The following is a 21,458-nucleotide window of genomic DNA, read 5'->3' on the forward strand; positions in this document are numbered from 1 at the left end:
CTAAAAAATAAATTATACTGTTTAACTTAAACATGTTAAAGATCCCTTTTAAAATGAAAGACACAACTTTAATTTTCTTTATAAAAAGAGAATTTAAAAGATATCTTTCCTGAAATTTAATCTTACAAAAATAGTTTTAAAAAATCTTTGTTTTTATATTTCTCATGAATTTAACCCACATTTTATAGAATTGAATTCATCTTGAATGTATATGAAGATGTTGAAAAAGCATCCATTATTGCTGTTTTCAGAAGTACCATATTTCAACTATCTATCCCCAATCACTATCTATGGGCACTATGTTTCCTGTACATGCCAAACTTCCATACTTGTTAGTGTCATTACAAGTTATATCAACATCAATCATAATACTAACTTGACAATTGTACAGTTGGGCTGCTATATTGTTGTTAGTAATGGTATATTTCATCTTTTATAATCAGTACTGGTTTAGCTTGAAAATTTTGTGTCTTCATATACCACAATTTAAATCTGTTTTTATCATTACATGTTATATCAAAATCAGTGCGGATATCATGTGTCTGGTAAAAATTCAAAAATAATCTTGCAATTAAAACATAAAGCACAAGGTTCACTTTTGGAATAAAATAGCCTAAAATATCAATTTTATCATAAAACACCAAAAAGTTCACAATTTGGTTCATAAATGGGTCTATTTCAAAATTCTTAATGCTCGATAAATTAGTTCTTTTCATAAAAGTACATAATACTCTCCAAATTAGGCCCATTTTGGACATTTTGTTAAATTATGATGAATTTGGGCAATTTTAAGACCTAAAAGCTTTAGAAAAAATTTGGCCGCCACCTACGATCCAAAATCTTTGCAACCAAAAGATTCCAAATGTGTTATACAAATTATCAATATAAAAACTTTTTGGATCGTGGATGGCGGCCAAGGTTAATTATGCCAAAAACAATTAAAATTTTGGACAAAATTGGACAAAATTTACAATAATTGACCTAAAATACAAATAATTTAGGGGTCAAAGCTTCAAAAATTGTAAAGGAAGGTGCCAAAAAAGTATATTTAGTCTTAACAGTATTATCACAAGTATTTCTATGTGAGATTTGTAATTGTTTGCCCTGATTTAAAAACAATTAAAAATTAAGGGGTCAATTTTAACCCTTTGTGAACCTTCTCCTTTCCTATTACCAATTTATCTCTCATTTACATAATTTATTGTGGCACAACAGAAGATCAAACTCATTGTAGGTTGTTAACCATCTATCACATAGTACTTGAACTCATGTGATATTTGTTTGTTATAATGTTTCGCTACAAAGTTCTTTTCAAATAATTAAGCCTGGGTTTTAAAGATTTTTTACATTGCTATATATCATAACATTTCACAAGGAGATGCTGTGGTTTGAATTGAAATGGTTTCTGATACTGTGTATATAATGGTAAAGAGGTGTAATAAGCTCTGGTTTTTAATAAGTTGTGAAATATACTACAATTATGTCTGAAGCATTGTTAATATATTATTCATAACTTTAGCTATGAAAATCGAATTTGAACATAAATATTTATTGTTGTCTATGAAATAATGTGTTATAAATGAAAATAAAAAGTAATTAATACAATTAATAAATTGCACTTAAAAGATCATTTCTACTTTAATATTTCAGATTGAGTTATGTATTAAATGTTTTCATGTTCAGAGAAATCTTAAACAAAAGTTATCTTCTTATTATTAGCAATATTGAAAATTTACTAACATTAATTATTCAATAAAGTCAATTATTTAATTAGTAATATCAATTAGTCAATTATAATTGCTAAAAAATTTGAAACTACAATGAATTATTTGCTGCACACGCAGTACACCGTTAAAACATATATCTAAGCATGACACACAAAGATCTGCAGCCATTTTATATGGGCAGATAACTCTGCAGAGAAAATCTAAATCACTTCAGTGCATGCAGCAATATATGTTAAGCATATACTTTGCCATGAGCCTCTCGATCTGGTTCTCCTAGGCAATGTTAAAACTGAAATATATATATTATATATGGTATACTTAAGTGAAATATAAATAACTAGGCCTAAATGTTATAATGATTATGACTGAAAAAGCAAAATATATATAATAGCTATCCTTCAACCATTATATTATATTTGTTATAGATATATGGTCAAATAAAATAAAGATAAAACGCTGGAATCCTCCATTTCAATTTGTTTTTTTGGGGGTTTTTTTTCACAAAAAGAGAGTTTAACTGATATGTACCCACCAGTTCTCCCTTTAAAAATCAGTTTATTCAGATGGAACTATTTTTTCATTTATAAATTCTTTATGAAACAATCTTCACACAGAAGATCTATTCTGAGTTTAAATTTGATTATCATAAAGTTTTATAGAAATTTACTTCTAAAATAATGTGGGTAATTCAAACTTTTATCTAGGTTATTATTTTAATTTGGATTTAGGCCATTGTATACGGATTTATATTCTGAAAAAAAACCACATACAAATAATGTCATCGTAACATTTGATAAATACTGTGTGTAAAGCCTTTACCTGATATATTTGTATTTTGGACATGCAAAAAATAAAAGAGTAAATAAGAGAGACATTGTAAGAACCTTGGAGCCATCAGCTCCCACCATACATAATAGAAACAGTGGCTCATGCTGCATTTAGAGGTCTTTACCCTATGTCATCATATACACATTTATTAGGTATTTGGTCACTTCACCTTCTGCTAAAGCAAACAATCGAATGAAAATGTAACTGCAATTTTTTAATTGAACTTTTGCAAGTTTGAACAAAAAATCTGAATATGCATCAATCAAAAATTGATAAATCAACTTTGGTTGATGTAGTCCATTATTTTTGGGCTGACAAATTCATGTGTAAAGCTATTCCGAATGCATAATAAATGTACATTCAAAATTAGCCAAAATGCAGCATTTAGTTTATGATTTGAAAAGTATGAGCAGGAAGTAAAATAGGAGTTAATATATATACACAATAAACATCACCAAATATATAGAAGGAGGAACAGGATATTAAATATGATATCATATACAGTATATTTACATAAATTGATCACTGTAATGAAAAACCAGTGAAAATGATTAAATATAGACCTATGCTAATATACCACTTTCAACTATGACAAGTTAGAAAAAAAATATGTTTGTCAAGACATGGTGATATAGTAAATTTGCATATGAAACTAAAATAAAGCCAGCTTCATTCCCACTTTAAGCAAAAAGTGTAATGATTATATAGGTATATACCCAAGTTTTCCATGCATGTTGAAAATAAAAGCAGTCAAACCTTCCCTTACATTGCTTGTATATGTGGTCCATAACCAATTTTGAAGGATTTACATAATAACCTATAATATGGAGGCTTTAAACAGGAAATTAACAAAACTTAAAAACAAGAATTAAACATAATGAAAATAATAAAGTATATTAACGGAAATTTAGGAAGAAATAAAATTTTACCACAGACCACACAATAAAATAAATTATAAAATAAAATATGAAATTACTTGTAAATTTCAATTCTAAACCTTTAAATGGTCTGAAACTTATTTCTAAAACATTTTTTTTTAAATTTTAAATACAACTTTTAAAGAAATGACATTATAACCCTTCACAAGATAAAAGAGAGATAAAATTAGTTTGACTGCAGGATGATGATGATCTGAGATGTTAACATAAGATTGCTAATTATTAAGGCTAAATCAGGACAGCTTATGGAGAAGTTCCCAATACAATGTGAGAGCATGCCGCAACCCAAGATTATCACACGCAGCAACATACTTGAACTTCTCCATGACCCACTAGCACGAAACGCATTGGCAGCCCGTGTTAGCATCGTACTTCCTCGAGGGGATGATCTCAGTTGCACTTCATCAATAGAGTCAAGGGAATCGCGACTTGCTAGAGAAGCAAAAATATGAACAACACATAAGTAAGAAATAACTGTTTTCCTTTCCAAATTTGAATAAAAAGAGATGTGGTGAAATTTAATAAGACAGCAACCGAACATTTTTTCCTATTTAGAACAGTTAATTCTATTTCCAATGTATAATCAGTAAACTTGTTTCCAACAATTATGTTTGTTTTCCAAGTAACAATTCCAATTTGAAGCAAAAAGCTTTAAATATAAAAAAAAATCCATTGATAGGAGAAATTTTACAAAGTTTAAAGAAATATTGAAATGCAAAACCAATAATTTCTACATAAAAATGAGTTTATTACCTGTTTAATTTACAGATATACATTGGAAAGAATAAATAACAAACTGCCTCAATTTTTGAATGAAACATAAATTATATTTCTTTGAACCTGAGACAGGTGATTCTAATAGAAGTTTCATTAATAAATTGTAACACTTCAAGATTTTCACACATAACATCACAACACACCATATTTGTCCGTTGATATCATACAATTTCTCCTTAATTTAAAATCTTAATAAACACCATTTACTTTTTATAAAGCTAAAAGAAACAACTGTTTGTCCTATTAAACAGTCTCATACATTAAAGTATTCATTAACCCAGAACCCTTTGATAATTTAAATAAAATTTGCATATTTCTCAGCTCTAGATTTTACACTTACTACCCCAGCAACTGACAATTACAGTATTACTCCATTGTTTATTCCATTGTAAATGATTCATTACTTAAAATAGGATTCCCTTGACAATTTCCATGTTCTGTGAATTCATTTATTTTTTGTGGTTACCAATTTCTTGGGTTGAGGAAAAATGGTATTTTCTTCAATATTCAAAATTGATGTTTTTTCATAGGCTACATAAAAGCATACAGAAAATCTGAACTTCAATGCACTTTTTTATTTTGGTCCTCGATTTTCTTGCAAAATCCACAAAAAAATGGTATCCCCTGAAATATTATGAATCCACATTATGTCATCCTGAATATTCATCAGATATTTCACACTGGACATCAGGCAACCAACAATCATATACTTTTTTTATTTTTACATTCAAATGGAACAAACACATGCTTATATCAATCAAGCTCTGTTTACTTTTTTTCAATATTGAACACATACAAATTCAAGCATGAGCAAACTTTTATCCTTAGAATTAATCTTGAGATGAACATAAAATTAGAAAATATCTCCTTGCATAACTTTGATCTTAAATTAAAATCAAAATCAAAGACAAGAAAAACACTCAAATATAACTTTGCTAACATGTTTGACTCTTGTAATCACAAAATTTAATCTGTGTGAAAACAAACCACTTCAGTATCTGTTTTTTCCTTTGTCATTATTAGTGACAAAGGGACAAAAATCTTCCCTTATTCAATTTACACATATACAACTTGAAGTAAGGCACTTTTGTAATAATATAGCAACTTCTATAAGCAATCTAAGCATTTCTCCATCTTATTCACACAATAAATGAGTATAGGACAAGCACCCAAAAAAGCCCTTTATATAGTCCCATCAGTGTGTTTCAATTATGTTTTAGTAAGATCATTTTTAAAGCACCTATGCTTTAAGATTATGCAAAAAACTTGTATCTTGAATTTTTTTTTTTTTTTACCAAAAATCTTTAGTAGACTTTCATGAAGTCCATACAAGCATTTGTTTGTCTCTTCTGATTCAAAAGGCAATTTCATTTGTAGACAATCTTTCTGATTCGAATTAAGGTATGCAAATATTTTAGTATTATAAGAATTTTTAAATACATATAAAATGATGAAATGTTTTTAATTTAAATAACTTCTTGATATCTTTTTTTTTGGTAAGAAATCTAAATACAAACTTGTAGCCTATCAAATAAGCATTTTGTTCTAATTTATAATTTTCCTAAAATAGCAGCAAGAAATTGTGCTCTAGAATTCAGGACTCTTTCAATGATGACCGCAGTTTTGTATGAACATTTATATACTTCACTATAATGTAGATATAAAACTCACAATGTCTTATAATGCTGATACATAAGTTTTCAGTTAACATATAAATAAGAAGATGTGGTATACTTTTAATGAGATTCATAGAAGTATCTTGAAATATCAAAATATAACGCTAAAATGTTTATAAAAGAAATTCAAAGAAGAATTTAATACAAATTTGAACCTAAAATTGTCATCACCGAGAGAGCACCTTATTAAGTGTAATTGAATATGATTGGATGCAGGATTTATATGTCATCGTTTTACTTACTGCTATATTCATAGTCATAATCATCTGAGAAATAAATGACAATGTCAAATATGTGTGCAAAATATCAATACTTCAGTTATATTCAAGCCAAAATTAATCAGTAGCACTAAAAAAGTGTTTCATCAAATCAGGTGTTCTTCAAGATTTGTAATTAAAAAAATTTAATCAGCCACCTTTGAACAAATTACACAATAATATAAAATTTTGTCATAAAGATTTATTATGAAAGCAATTACACACAAAAATAAGCAGTTCTTTTTCTCTTTTACTGGGATTTTAAAACAACATTTTTCTATACATTTTTAAAAAATGTTAAAAAAATAATTTCATTTGTTTATTTTTTGGTATTTTGCACACAGTGCTAAACCATGCTAAAAAAAAAGAGAAAGCTAAAAAAAATAATAATAAAACCGAACCCACAGATGAAATAAAAATAAATGCTAAGTCAAAAATAGGTGCAAATTAGAAGATAAACATTTTGAATATAATCTCAACAAAGCTAAAAAGTGAAACAGTAACAATGTTCAAGTTATTCCTACACATTTAAGACATCATATCATTTTATTTAATACTGTGGATACATTATTATTTGTGATATACCAATTTAAGTGGATTACGTACATAAAATAAATGAATCCACAGTATACAGCTCTTTTGAAATTAAAAACAAATTAGGTTTCAAAATTAAATAATTTTCTGTCAATATTTGACCAGTAACCGTGAGATCTAAAACTGAGCATATAAAGTAAGGGGAAATATATTAGTAAACCAGAAATTAGGTTTGAATTTTTATAAATATTACCAACACTACTAATGTAATTAAAATTTAGATTAGTTTTGACATCTTAAAAACTATATCAAAATATAACCAAAGACAATCTGTTTGAAAAACTCACAAAATTTATATTATTTCAAAAACATTTGATATTAAACATCAAAGTTAGATCTTTGGTTAATTTTTTTCTGATTATAATTGTATTTAGTACGAGTACACCTTGTTCCTTATTCATAATTAGACACAATCCTAATAGATTCAACACTTCCGTGTTTATTTTTATATGTAAATCTTACATGATTGAGATTTGGGTTTAGTAGCTCTCTGCAAACTGCCAGTCTTTAAAGCTCTTCTGTTCATATCAGGGGTCTCTGGGACGTTGATTCCTGCCATCATTAGTGAGTCTAGACTTGTCAGTGAGTCACTACACGATCCACGATATCTCTCACTGTTTGGAGTAGCTGACACAAGACTGGAGAAATATCTCTCCTGTTCAATACTAGAAGATGTTTCACTACCAGCTGTTCCTGTATGGATACACAAAATGTCATTAATGTTATATACTCTGAAAGATTGTTTGTTATAAATACATTATTTACTCAAATAGATCATAATATTATCTAATCCTGAAAGTTAATATATCTGTGAGCTACTTAAACTGAGGAAAGCACTAAATAATTAACAAACATTATCCAATCCAGTATATTATATTATACTTCAATTTTTTTTCAATGAAGAAATTGAAACATTACTTGCCATCCTAAAAATTTTACTGACATAACTTAAAAAAAAATCAAAGTGCTAGTGAGCACTGATGGGTCAAGATTGCATTCATTTTGCAGTGGGAAATAAAAATAAAAGCATAGCATAGTAATAAAACTTTCAAAGGCAATACTATAAACTGGAGATAACGTCATTGTAGTAGAGGTCAACTACAATTATGGACAAAGGAAGGTGTTTCAATCTTTAATATTGCTTAAACAATGACATTATTGATATTTTTAGAACAAATACTAGAAAATTGATAAATATCAACCCAGCCAAATAAAGGTTTTGACTGAATGAATGCAATTTTATACTTCACAAAATAGAGGAAGTAATGATGTGTTATTCCTATTTCTGCTGTGTGGAATCGACACACCCTTACCTGATGTTGTATCATGCTTTAACATTCCCATCAAACCTCTACTGTGGAAACCACTGGCTCTGATCAGTAAAGCTTTTGTCCTTGGATGCCTCCAAGTTATTACTGGGAATCTAAAACACAGAAAAACATGGTTGCATTTTTATTCAGAAAAATAAGTTTTTAATATTGTGGTTTCATTTTTTATCAACCTTCTATAAACTATACATACACTATTTTGATTTTTGTATATTCAAATAAACACATGTAATTTGATTATTATACAGATAGACATTACACAGCAGTCCAATAAATAAAACAGTGATTTTGTTACTATATAGGACAATGAATATTCCACTTCAAGATGTGATGGACCAGGTTAATTTTGCTTCATGCATGTTTTTTCATATATTGTTATACCCATGTGCGAGGATTCATCAAATCCATAAATGACTTTTGCAAGAGTTCTTACAATATAAAATGTTATTTTGCTCAGGATAATCTTCATATGATTAACTACTTTAGTGAGAAGTTTCTTTAAATTCATCTAAGTTCAGGAAGAGCTGTGTTCGAAAGATCAAAATTTATCTGCAAGTTTAAAAATCTCCCCTTCAAAATGTTTGATCAAAATTATTCATCCTCGCAGCTTTAGTTGTTGTTCATGTGGGAAGTTTCATCTAAGTTTTGAAGGAGTTGTATTTAAAGTCAGTATCATCTGGTGAAAAACATATACCAGTAAATAGGCCATTTGCCAATTCCCGTAATTGACCCTGTAATTAGAGATCCCTCTTTCAGTTGTCTCCCTTATGAGGGACATTAATTTTCATTTATAATGGAGAGCTAGCAGAACGAGCAAATTTACCTGTGCGTAATGTGAGTAATATTTAAGGCTTTCAAATCTTTTAATTACATTAATTTGTTGTTAATCTAAATACTTTTGACGTCAGAAATTATTTTTTATGAAAAATTAGTTAAACTGCCGATACATCACTTTCAATTCATCATACTTTGCATTGGCAAAAGCCAATTGTGTCCGGTATGGAACCAGTCTACGATTGACAAAGGGAAGTAATTTGTTTAAAATGTGTGTAATAACAGAATCAAATTGGTAATTGGCAAATGGACTATTAAGGAGCAAAACCTGTCATTCCCTATGTCTGACTTGGATTATTTTGTTTCGTGTACATTTTAGATTGGTGTTCATACCTTTGTGTGAAGTTTCATTTGAATCCATTCAACAGTTTAGAAGTTGTAGTTCTACTTTCATGGTCGGACAGGGTAATTTCTTTCTTTTGGTATAATGATTTTAAATTTTAAATGAACAAACTTAATTTTGTTGCAAAATGAAACTGGTATTATTTTATTTTACATAAGATTTTCCAGAGTTATAATACATTACCTATATTGTCTGTGGGTACGGGCTAGCTTCTTTATACTGTCATCTGTAACACTCAGAGGTACCACTATTAAAGCTGGGTAACTGAAAAATTAACATTATCACATCATCAACAGCTTTAACTCAAACTAGATTCATGAATACATATTTTTTCTTCAATTACTTTCAAACCTTTAATAATAAATTCTATTTCTGTTTGTTTTTTGGTGTTTTTTTATAAATTTATAATTCTTTTTTAAAATTTATTATATCCATGGTGGCAATATTATCTGTTTTGACTTTCCATTTAACTGATTTTATCTGTATTACTGACAAGACTATCACTTAATTAAAATGTTTATTGTTGTATAAATAGGTAATCCGTCAATTTTATGATACTCAGTTTCATATCTTATCATGAGAAAAAATGTATTTTCCAAGTTTATGAAATATTTGTAATACATGCATCATACTCTTGTAGATTCCCTAGTGGATCACTTTTCCAAGTACTATAAATTCAGACACTATTGTGAATTTTTTATACATGTGAAAAATGCAACAATGTCAGATTCACAATAATAAAAATTCACATTCATAATTTCAGTAATGATTTTCCTTCATAAAATTTTTGCAATTACATTAATGAGTTTTCTCAGAGGTCATGGATTCACAATAATAAAAGCCCACTTCAGTTTCTGAATTTAGAGTACTTTGAAGGACCATTGTTATTTGTTATTGGTAAATCACTGAGTCCATACATATAAATATATATAGGTAGGTAAAATCTGCATGACAGACTCCAAACTGTTTAACAAATGATACCTTCTACAAACTGCAAAGTTAGCATTAACAGTAGATATTCTAAACTGTTCAGACTTGGGCTCCTGTCCATGATGTGATGAAGACAGACTGTTAAGACCCAGTCTCTCATAGTCATGGTATCCTGGTCTCTGTAATAACTTCTCTATAGTCTTAGGATCAGTGGTCCATGAGGAAGCATATTCTGACTCATCTACAACTGTAAAAAGAAAGTAGAATTTACTGAATCTATTCCACCATACTTTTATGAACAATGTAAAAAATGTGAAAACATAAGTATCCTAAGCAACTGAGTTTCTAATAAACACAAAAGCACCGAAGTTTCTGAGTGAAATTACAAAAAGTTGATCATTGTTTTATTTTCTCAAAAAAGAGAATCTAAATCAACATTTGGAAAGTAATTTTCATTATATTATAGTGAATACCATGATTTTTTTCATTTAAGATGCTTTTAATATCAAAGTGATAAAGACTTCCACTTACTAGACAAGTCATCAAACATTTCACTATTGGGTCGTTCTGAGTCGCTGTCTGACCCTGCAGATGACCTTGGTGACATACTTCGTCTCTGCATAGATGGTGGTGGCTGAAGTACATATTTCTGTTTTCTGGCAGATTGTTTTGATTTTATTCCAGCTTTTCTGGCTGTTTTCATCAATGTTTTCTTTGCAAAGTTCCTAACAAACAGTAAAATTCATACATTTTAGAAACAATATTTTACATGGTTCTAATTGTTTGACATATTACATTTCATCAAAAATAATTATAATTTTGTTAGGTTTGGTTTGGTTTTGTTTTTAACTTCACTTTCCATATATTTATACAACATCTTGCTGGCTCGTGTATACATCTCAACAACAAAAATTCACATTTGTATTACATTGACACATCTTCAAAGCTATTTCACATATGGACCAATATAGCTCATTAATCAAATCTATCAGTGTAAAATGGCTTACTTCAATGAAGCGTTTTTCTCCTTATGTTTAACCATAGTTGGCTGCATGATAACTTGTCCAGTGAACGCAAATGCATGGAACACTGATGCAGGGTTTCTATATTTGTTTGCCAACTTTCTAAAGGTGTCAACATCTTCTGGTATAACTTCTTCATCAAATGCCAACCTCATCAACTGTTAAATAAATGCAATTTTAAATTAACTGACTAAAAAAATGTGTTCATGGCACACAGATGATGCCCCCCACACATGCATATAAGGTTATTAAGGGACAAAACTATGACAGAAATGTGTCATTAAAAGATGGAGACATAGACATACGTAAACCAGTACCCCCCCCTTTTCCTGTGAGTTTGAATTTGAGGAATTATTGAATTATTAATGGTACAAGAATTTGGTTTCTAATCCTATTCACTGAAATTAAACCTGTTTGTGTGAATTAAACATAATATACCGTACATATATTATTTAAAGTCTACAGTGCAGTAGTATCTATGCAAGAAAACTCTTATTTTTTTCTTTTTAAATCAGTGTAAAGTAATGACTCAATCAGATCACTTAAAACATTCATCACTAATAGAACTGATGAATCTTTAGAGGATTGATTCGTTATGGAATAAAATAAATGGTATCTTATAAATGTGAACCTTTACCCAACACATTTATTGATATTTTAACAAAATCAAACATCTATATCAATATATATATTTTTCACACTCATTTCCAGGCTAATAACAAGTCACCAAAATACATTCCTACCTGGAATATATTAGCTCTGATTTGAATTCCATCCTTAGGAAGTTGATCTATATGTGGAGTATAACCTAGTTTTATTTGTTTTTCCTTAGTCATGGTAGATACTGGAAAATATCTCACAACCACTTGTTCACAAGCTGAAAAAATATTAACATGCCTTATAAAAATTTCTAGATTCTAATGGCAATAAATATAAAGGCATTTCTAGATCATTCTGCAATGTTTAACTTTATATTCAAATTTAACATCCATTTGAAAACTTATGAATAATAAAAGCAGTGTTCTCCCCAGAAATTTTGGATAGCATCACATTTTGCGTAAAAAAAAAATAACTGTATTTTTTTTAATGTCATTTGTCGCGTCGCGTCGATGCTCTTTTTCCTTTATATGTTTTAGTTTATATTGTAATATTCATAACTGAGAATACAATTAAACTATAACCACAAAAACAGTTGTTTTAGTTTATGTTTTCTTTATTCATTTATAGTTACAGATTATTTTTTTCCTCTTGTGTCAAATAAAAATAAATATGTGGTTTCAGTTACCCAACAATAAGTCAAATGAATGAATGGTTCATTATAGTGCAAGCTGTATATATACAAAACTAAATATCTAGTACACAAAATTAACTATTTTTTATATTATATTAAGTAAAGATAAAGTAGCAAAAGTAGCAAAAAAAAAATCAATTTAAAAACTTTTTTTGTTTTGTTTATGAAATTCATTGTTTCATGGCACTCAATCAATTAGTCCCAGTTGATTCTTATCTTTACATCAAAATGATATGTATTTTTAACAAAGTTATCTAACAAATACTAAGTCTGTTAATGCATAGTTTTCTCTCTTGGTATCTTTTTTCGATCTGTTGTCATTATCGTGAAAATACGGATTTTTATCATATCTGGTCCGGTTCCGATCCGTAGTTTTCCAAAAATGTGCAATGGCGGCCGTGGAAAAATGTACGAAAATGAGTCCGAGAATAAACATTGTTTGACAAGAGATTGTGAATGAATAAGACGCTTTTAATGCATTAAATAGATTAAACATAAACTTAAGCCAATTATGATAACTTTTGAAAGAAGTATTAAACTTATTTTAGCTCTAAACCAAAATTCTCACTCTCGGAAGAGAAAGAAAGTAATTTTTGGAGAGTTGCACAAATAAACGACCTTTTATTAAAAAAATAAAAATCGTTCCAATCTTTGCAAATTTCATAATACAAAACGTAGATTTCGAATTGTTTTGTGATTGCATTTTTCCATGTCGAAATTGGTGATTGCAGACACGTGCCGTGGTATTAGTCATGTCATAAGTGTCAGCTTGGGATATTCGCATCCAAACAGTTAGCTATCACCCTGAGGGCAATTTACACCTAGCTATTTAATCTCTTAATTGCCTGTAGTGTCTGACTTAAAGGGATTACAATTAAAGGTGATATAATGTTTATGATCATAATCGATAATAGATGAAATTTCAAAATTGAGGACAAGTAAAATAGCATCTTCAAAATAATTATAGCGTCGCGGGAATTATTATAGCATCACGGTAAAAACATATAGCGTCGCGGTACCATGACGCTAAAACGGCCTTGGGAGAACACTGATAAAAGGCTTTTGTGTAAATATGTTTCTAGACCCATTTCTAGTCAATGTTTTAACTTAACACTCACATTAAAGTAGTCAAATTAACCTTAGTCATTGAATAGGGCCAAGCCATCCACGTTTCTCCTTGTTTCTACTTCTTGTTTTATCAAAACTTACCAACAGGATCACATGGTATTCCTTTGATAATGATTCTATAGTTTGTAAGGTATATTGTCCAATTAAAACTTACCAACAGGATCACATGGTATTCCTTTGATAATGATTCTATAGTTTGTAAGGTATATTGTCCAATTAAAACTTACCAACAGGATCACATGGTATTCCTTTGAATATGATTCTATAGTTTGTAAGGAACACTGCCCCCTCTGCAGGTAACAGAGCAGGACCACCCAGGTTCCCTCCAGTTCCTTCCTCCCTACCATCAGGCAGCAGGTACACTCTCAGACCATCCATCACTACTTCTTCTCCTTGTAATAATGTAGGCTTCAATATCTTTGGCTGAAATGTAAGACATTTGGTTGAGTATCTGCCTTATTAAGGTCCAGTATCAATTTATCTGTTTAGGAGTTGCACTTACAAGGCACACTGACAGATGGACGGACAGAGTGGTTCCTATATTCAGCACCCCTCTCCAAAATAAACAAACTTTGTTTTCAAAGATAAAATTAAAAAAAACTTGATCTGAAAACATTTTTCCTATAATAGCAAATAAAATATAAGAACCTCATATTTAAAAGGCTTTTCATTGTTGGGTTTCTGTCTTCATTACTTCATACCCTATTCCCTATTGATAATATACAGCTATTTACCTTTTGTATAGGAGGTAATCTCTTACTCTCTCTGTGTACTGCCTCTAATGTTTCAACATGCATGGCTACCACACCTAAAACGTCCAATAAAACACATCAGAAATATATGCAGTCATCATTGTCATATTTTCAGACACCTATAATACCCATATACTATTAATCCATCATTCTGACTTGAATATGGAGTAAATTTTCATCACAGTTATCTAATTTTAACATAACACAACCAAATATGTTTAAATTGTCCACCCAAATATTTTTTAGTCTGTAACATTTTTTTCTTAATATTTATTCCAGTAGAACCAACATTTTTTTTCATCTTGTGTTGGTAGAATTCCTGAAGTTAACAAGGATGGTATGCAGGATTGTACTTGTATTTGTCTTTTTACTTTCTATATGTAAATACCAGAACTAAGATCTTTCTATATGTATATACCAGAACTAAGATCTTTCTATATGTATATACCAGAACTAAGATCTTTCTATATGAACTTTTCACTAATCATGTCAACATTTTGAGTACTTTCTTAACTCTGATTTCTTTGCACCTTTTCCTGAAAACACCAATATAATAGGGGAAACATGTGGATCAAAAATTTATGACGTTTCTTAAGAGTTGTAGTCAAATTAATGGCTTTTCCTCTCTTCGACACTTGTAGATAATCAAATGATCTTAAATTGGTCTCAGCATCATTATATTCCTATAATACAGATTGACTGACAGAATCTGGTATACCACAAATACTTAACAGGATGATTAATATCTTCTATATTTAATATAACAACTTACCAGGAACCATGGTATGTAGTGCTTTGATGTGATCCTGTGTTACTTTACTGTCATTACATACTTTCTCTACAAATCTGGTAACAAACTTGATCACACCCGCCCCTGTGTCTGATATTTCTGTTTCATCAAACCCACTCTCTGCATCGACACTGTCACTCTCTGCAATGCTGCAATATACATTTAATGAAACTATTAATAATTCAGTTTAAAATTCAAAACTCATACAAGCTTTCCACCTTAAACATATTATATTATATCTCTCATCAACTTATGCTTTTTACCTAGTTTTTTTATGCTTTGTAAAAAATTGTAATCCCAAACTGTATCTAATCCTTAACTGCCAAATATAAAAAAAAAAGTCCTTTTATCAGTAAAATACAGAAAAATGAAGAAAAACGTTTTCAAAATGCTCTGGATACTGTCTCTATATCATGAGGAAGGTTAGATATCAAAATTGTAAAATTCTATAATGTTTTGACAAAATTACTGAGGTCTAAAAACATCTTTAACGACAGACTGTACCTAAACCTTGACAAGCCAGAGGACTTGAGACTATTTAAGATACAAACCTTGCTGTTATGTTACTGTTGCTATTACTCTCCCAGTCAGTGTAAGTTTTTAGACTAGTCTTGGTGTCCAGTGGGACCCTCATATATACCATACGATTGGCATAATGTATGGCTTGACTATAAACTGTTGATTCTTCATTGTTCATCATTTCTTCCTTCTTTTCCTTTGTCAGACTTGGCCATATTCGTAACTGAAAGTTATAAAATCAAGATTTCTATTTTGAATCAAATATGTGTTGTTCCATGCAGCAAAAATTTCCACACAAATCAGAAAAGAAGAAACTTTATCATTTGCGATTTCTTCATAATTTCTTACTTTAGCTCAAACCAATGATAAATATATATATAGTAAATTTTCACTGTTCATAAAGTTAAAAGTGATTTAAGTCTTCTACCATGAGGTTTTAAATGATGAGTAAAGACTTTAAGGTAAGATATAAAAGGCCCATGTTTAACCAACTACAGACTTACCTGTTCAGCTGCAATTTCTAATGCACCAATTTCTCTGGGTCTAATCCCTGATCTTCTTTTCGTATCTGGTGTTGTAGATTGTGATTTATTCCACACTATTCCTAACTCATTTGGCTGAAAACAAACATGGTACTGTTTATATATAAATCAATTTCTTATCAAAAACTGAGTAATAAATAATAGGATATCCTTAAGATGTATGAATATCCTTAGCAATACACCAATGTTGTGTTGTTTTTTTATGAATGAGTCACACACGTTGAACTGAGTCAATTAGTGTAAATTTAGTCATTGAACAATCAGTTCTTATAACATAAGCATTGTGACGTAGGAAAGTGCATGAATTTGAAAATCGTCTATGTTATGCTCTTTAGGAATCATTACATAATTGGTCTTACTTCTTATGTATGATAACTTTCTTGGTCCGTAACTAGATACTATGCTCTTTTTCAGAAACATTAAATAATTGAACTTGTATCAAGTCTAAAACCGGACTTATTACACCCTTCTGATTGAGATTATCTTACTCTTCAATATATTGCTGACTTACATGAGTTGAAGGACTACATGCTCCATCTTTTGCTTCTTCATAATGAGGAGCGTACAGCTGTCTGATTTGTTTTTGTACATCCTGGTAGAATGCAGCCTCCCAAAACTGTAGAGTGGCCCACACAGCATGCTCCTGTACACAGGTATAGGCAAACTGTATAACTCCAGTGCATAATTTCTGGTAAAAAAAGAAGTTAAATATCATAAAGTATTTTCTCTAACAAAAATTCTGTCAACATTGTTTATATTAATTGAACAACATAAAGAAACTTTATTCTGATTATTTTGAGTGTGTGTGTTTGGGGTGTGGTTATTAACCAGCCTTCAATCAAATAAACTTGTTTTCTGTACATCAACATCTATCTTATATACACACTCCTTTCACACCATTTCATTTTTTAAAACTATTAAAATCAGAACTTTCACTAGCAATAATGAATACTCCATGTAAATTATGGACTTACCCTAGGCCTACAGAAGGAAGTGGCCACAGGTAATATTGCTGCTGCCACACCTTTCGCATCCATACTAGAATCGTAAATTAAGGACTTACCCTACAGAAGGAAGTGGCCAGAGGTAACATTGCTGCTGCCACACCGTTCTCATCCATACTAGAATTGTAAATTAAGAACTTACCCTACAGAAGGAAGTGGCCAGAGGTAATATTGCTGCTGCCACACCATTCTCATCCATATTAGAATCATTCTATAATAAATCAATGTGAGGCGGTTATTCTGTAACTTCATAATACACAAAGTATGTTAAAGTGTATAATGTTCCATGAAATAACAGCAAACTTTTTAAATGAATGTTTGGTTAAAAAGACTATTACTTTTTTCAAACATTTGCAAAGTATTTTTCAGTTACTGATTCATTGACTTTTACCAGGATCTCGTTTTATTCATTTCCAATGGAAGAAGACACTCTCTTTTTATTACTGAAAAGAATAACATTGAGAGCATGCAAGTTTTTTGTCTATCAGCTCATAGACATAGTTTTGTCATGTGACAGTGACATCATCAACACTTTTCAACATTTACTCCTTAAAAATTTAATTAGAATTAAATTATAAGGAATGACTAATATTTTTTCCGCCTATTCCAAATTACCTCAAAAATATGGTGCACACTTTAGAATAACCTGTTACTGATGTGGAATTTCAAGTCTTATCTTATGAAAGTCTTATCTTATCTTATGAAAGTCAACTGCATACAGAACTTTTACCATTAGAAATTTGGTTTTGATTAAGAATATTCTTCTGATACATATTTTGGATGATTATTCAAATTTGGCCAAAATATATCTCAAACTTGCACGGTTAACCATATTGGCATTCTCTTTGTTGTTATTTTGGTCTTAATGCTTCTACAACCAGAATAACACCAAATAGGATGCCATTGAAAGAACACCTGTGCATCAGGAACCTATTCTCAAAACAGTTGAGTAACACGAATATAAAATTAATCAGACATTTTGCCATAATAACCTACCTGTAGAGCACAGTTAAGTAACTTGACAACCAGATCAAATTGCTGATGTTCTAACATAGCCCTATTACTACGTATATGGTAGCTAAGTTCCTGTGTTAATGCAATTCTAGCTACTCTACTCTTGAGTGCCCTCAACACTGCTGGAAATATCTGTAATGTTAAACAATATTAATTATGGCTGCAATCTCTGTTACAAATCTTGCTTAAAAGTGTCACATCTATGTATTTTTTTTCCTTCATTTCTATAGAGTTTGATTGTCAATATCGTACCTGAGACTAAGACCACGTTCACACTAGCATTTTTTTTTATCGATCTAATTTGAATCGATCTAAATAAAACCAGTTAGCGTCTACATTATATTTAATCATTACGATCTCTATCGGTCCAATCTGAACCACTGCGTTCACACTACAATTAAAAACGCAATCGATCTAACCTTTTTACCCGTAAAACTGTAAACATTGTTTATAAATAGAACTGATTTATTAAATTCATGTGTTGATACACTGATACACACATTTGAAACAAAAATTGAATAAAGTTATTGTTTCTCTTGAATCACTAGTTAATACGACGCCAGAAATACTGCGGTTCCTGCATAGAAAATAAATCAACATAAGAAAAGAAGACAGATTTCGCAAATCTAGGCTACGGCAAAGACAACATGTTTTCAGTTTGTTTTAAAGGTCTTTTAACCGAGAAATATGGGTTAAACAACGAACCTCTGAGATAGTTTTGCCGCTATACATGAGCATAGGTTATTTTCGATTCAATCGTACTAGTTTAAACCGATCTCTGCATTCATATTTAAAGTAAGATCGGTTTACTTTAGATCGATTCAAACTAAACTACCTCTTTTGGTGTTTTAGTTTAGACAGATTGAAGATCGATTCAAAGCGTTCACATTAGCCTTAAACCAATCTAAAGTGAACCGGTCTAGTTTAAATCTATAAAATTGTCCTAGTGTGAACGGGGTCTTAGTCCAAACTATTTATCATTACTATAATACATATTTTTTTCATAGCCATCACTTTTTGCAAGGCGAAAATTACATTGTTCAGGTGTTCTCCTTTTGATCTTGTGTCCAAATATCTTATGCTTGCAGGAACAGATAATTTACAGTGTAACAGATAATTTACATTGTAACAGATAATTTACATTGTAATAGATAATTTACATTGTAATAGATCATTTACCTTGTAATAGATAATTTACCTTGTAATAGATAATTTACATTGTAACAGATGATTAACATTGTAAAAGATAATTTACATCATTGTAACAGATAAATGTAAACACTTACAATTCTACCATCTGAGATCTTATTTTCAAAAATAAAATTAACACAATTCCTGAGGACTTCAAGCCTTCTGGCATTATTATCTACCATCCTCTGTCTCTCTGTCAGTGTGGCTGATGGTGGACCTATAGGAACTATCCGTAACTGATGTGGTCTCATATTGCTAAATCTGTTAAAAAAGAAAAACTTTTCTTAACAAAAAACTTCATAAGCTAAATAAGCCTTATTACTGTATCATTAAGTACGAAAAAAACTTATTTATTATGAATAACCAGGATATAACCAATATCAAAATAACAGCACAATTTGTCACAATTCAAAATTTAACAATAATGAGGTTAACTTTTTAAAATTTTAATGAATCTCAATTTACAACAAATATACTTTTTATGTTTTCAGCAATTAAATTTATCAATGGAGCTTGCTGACTTTCTAATTTAATAGTTGATTATTCTAGAATTTTGCAACTTAACAATGTTTGACGAGAATATAACCAACTATGACTTTTATATCGTTAATGTAATATAAAGACTTACTTAGATTTAAGATTGTTTTTGGCAATGCCTTCATCAATAACTTCTTGAACATGTAACCAGTCTAAGTAGGGAAACTGTGGTTGATGTAATCTCTTGTATGCTTCCTCTGTTGGTTTTGGCACTTTCTGGACGTATGGTTGAGGATTGGGATATTCCTGCAGAGATTTAAAACATAGTTTTACTATCCATATCTTAAAATTCTTTAATCGTGTTAAAAAGTTCAATATGTATAAAATGCTTGAAGCTAGCCAGGCACCTGAGTTAAAACTAATTTTTGTAACTAAAATGCATATTTCAACAAACTCAACAGGTGTTTAATAAATATTTTCACACTTTCTAAAGTATCCCAGTCACCAAATGCTTATTTCTATGTGTTCTATGGTTGCTTTGAAACTAATTCTAACCTCACACTTTTATAAGTTTGTCTGTTAGTTTATACCATGGATTTGTTATGGATTAGAAAATCATAAGGAGATATTTTTTTTAGTGTCTTATTTACAACAAAATATGTTATATATAAATCTTTAAACTGGTTAAAGTAATATACAACAAATTATATCATGTTGCCTTCTTTTTTCTTAATGAAGGATTTCTTAAAATTTCAATTATTTGTTACAATGATAAGTTGACTCTAGGTCATCTAATTATCCAAAGTCTTGGTCACTTTAAATCTTCACATGAACAAGTATCTCACGTACTTGTTCATGTGAAGTAGGTGGCCTTCGGCTGTTTTCTGCTCTTTGGTCGGGTTGTTGTCTCTTTGACACATTCCCCATTTCCATTCTCAATTTTATATAGTGCTCCCAGTTGTATGAAGCTGTCTTCAACCAAGTCTTTAATGTTTTTCTGATCATACATACCAGTAATTTATAAAATACTCACATTTGTATGTAGCTGTCTTCAACCAAGTCTTTAATGTTTTTCTGATCATACATACCAGTAATTTATAAAATACTCACATTTGTATGTAGCTGTCTTCAACCAAGTCTTTAATGTTTTTCTTATCATACATACCAGTAATTTATAAAATACTCCCAGTTGTATGTAGCTGTCTTCAACCAAGTCTTTAATGTTTTTCTTATCATACATACCAGTAATTTATAAAATACTCACATTTGTATGTAGCTGTCTACAACCAAGTCTTTAATGTTTTTCTGATCATACATACCAGTAATTTATAAAATACTCACATTTGTATGTAGCTGTTTACAACCAAGTCTTTAATGTTTTTCTGATCATACATACCAGTAATTTATAAAATACTCACATTTGTATGTAGCTGTCTTCAACCAAGTCTTTAATGTTTTTCTGATCATACATACCGGTAATTTAATAAATACTCACA

General features: G+C 29.9%; 1 protein-coding gene across 16 annotated transcripts in view; it reads right to left on the reverse strand.

Moving 5' to 3' along the window:
* Positions 1 to 21,458, reverse strand: part of LOC139480852 (myotubularin-related protein 13-like) — a 70,738-nt gene that overhangs the window by 13,854 nt on the left and 35,426 nt on the right. For 2 of the 16 annotated variants that reach the window (XM_071263759.1, XM_071263757.1), the window contains 20 exons: positions 20,114 to 20,268; positions 19,581 to 19,746; positions 18,277 to 18,426; positions 17,423 to 17,491; positions 16,788 to 16,964; positions 16,238 to 16,351; positions 15,767 to 15,957; positions 15,198 to 15,364; positions 14,408 to 14,481; positions 13,901 to 14,096; positions 11,998 to 12,131; positions 11,240 to 11,412; positions 10,764 to 10,957; positions 10,284 to 10,479; positions 9,486 to 9,566; positions 8,111 to 8,220; positions 7,260 to 7,490; positions 6,189 to 6,212; positions 3,806 to 3,925; positions 1,972 to 2,016 (listed from right to left, as the gene is read on the reverse strand). In XM_071263759.1, the coding sequence (XP_071119860.1) occupies positions 1,972 to 2,016; positions 3,806 to 3,925; positions 6,189 to 6,212; positions 7,260 to 7,490; positions 8,111 to 8,220; positions 9,486 to 9,566; positions 10,284 to 10,479; positions 10,764 to 10,957; positions 11,240 to 11,412; positions 11,998 to 12,131; positions 13,901 to 14,096; positions 14,408 to 14,481; positions 15,198 to 15,364; positions 15,767 to 15,957; positions 16,238 to 16,351; positions 16,788 to 16,964; positions 17,423 to 17,491; positions 18,277 to 18,426; positions 19,581 to 19,746; positions 20,114 to 20,268 (2,767 nt within the window). The remainder of the gene's footprint in view (positions 1 to 1,971; positions 2,017 to 3,805; positions 3,926 to 6,188; positions 6,213 to 7,259; positions 7,491 to 8,110; positions 8,221 to 9,485; positions 9,567 to 10,283; positions 10,480 to 10,763; positions 10,958 to 11,239; positions 11,413 to 11,997; positions 12,132 to 13,900; positions 14,097 to 14,407; positions 14,482 to 15,197; positions 15,365 to 15,766; positions 15,958 to 16,237; positions 16,352 to 16,787; positions 16,965 to 17,422; positions 17,492 to 18,276; positions 18,427 to 19,580; positions 19,747 to 20,113; positions 20,269 to 21,458) is intronic. The other 14 variants (XM_071263761.1, XM_071263758.1, XM_071263768.1 and 11 more) reach the window with 7 other exon arrangements.

This window comes from Mytilus edulis, chromosome 7 (assembly GCF_963676685.1).
Source record: "Mytilus edulis chromosome 7, xbMytEdul2.2, whole genome shotgun sequence".
Lineage (NCBI taxonomy): Eukaryota > Metazoa > Mollusca > Bivalvia > Mytilida > Mytilidae > Mytilus > Mytilus edulis.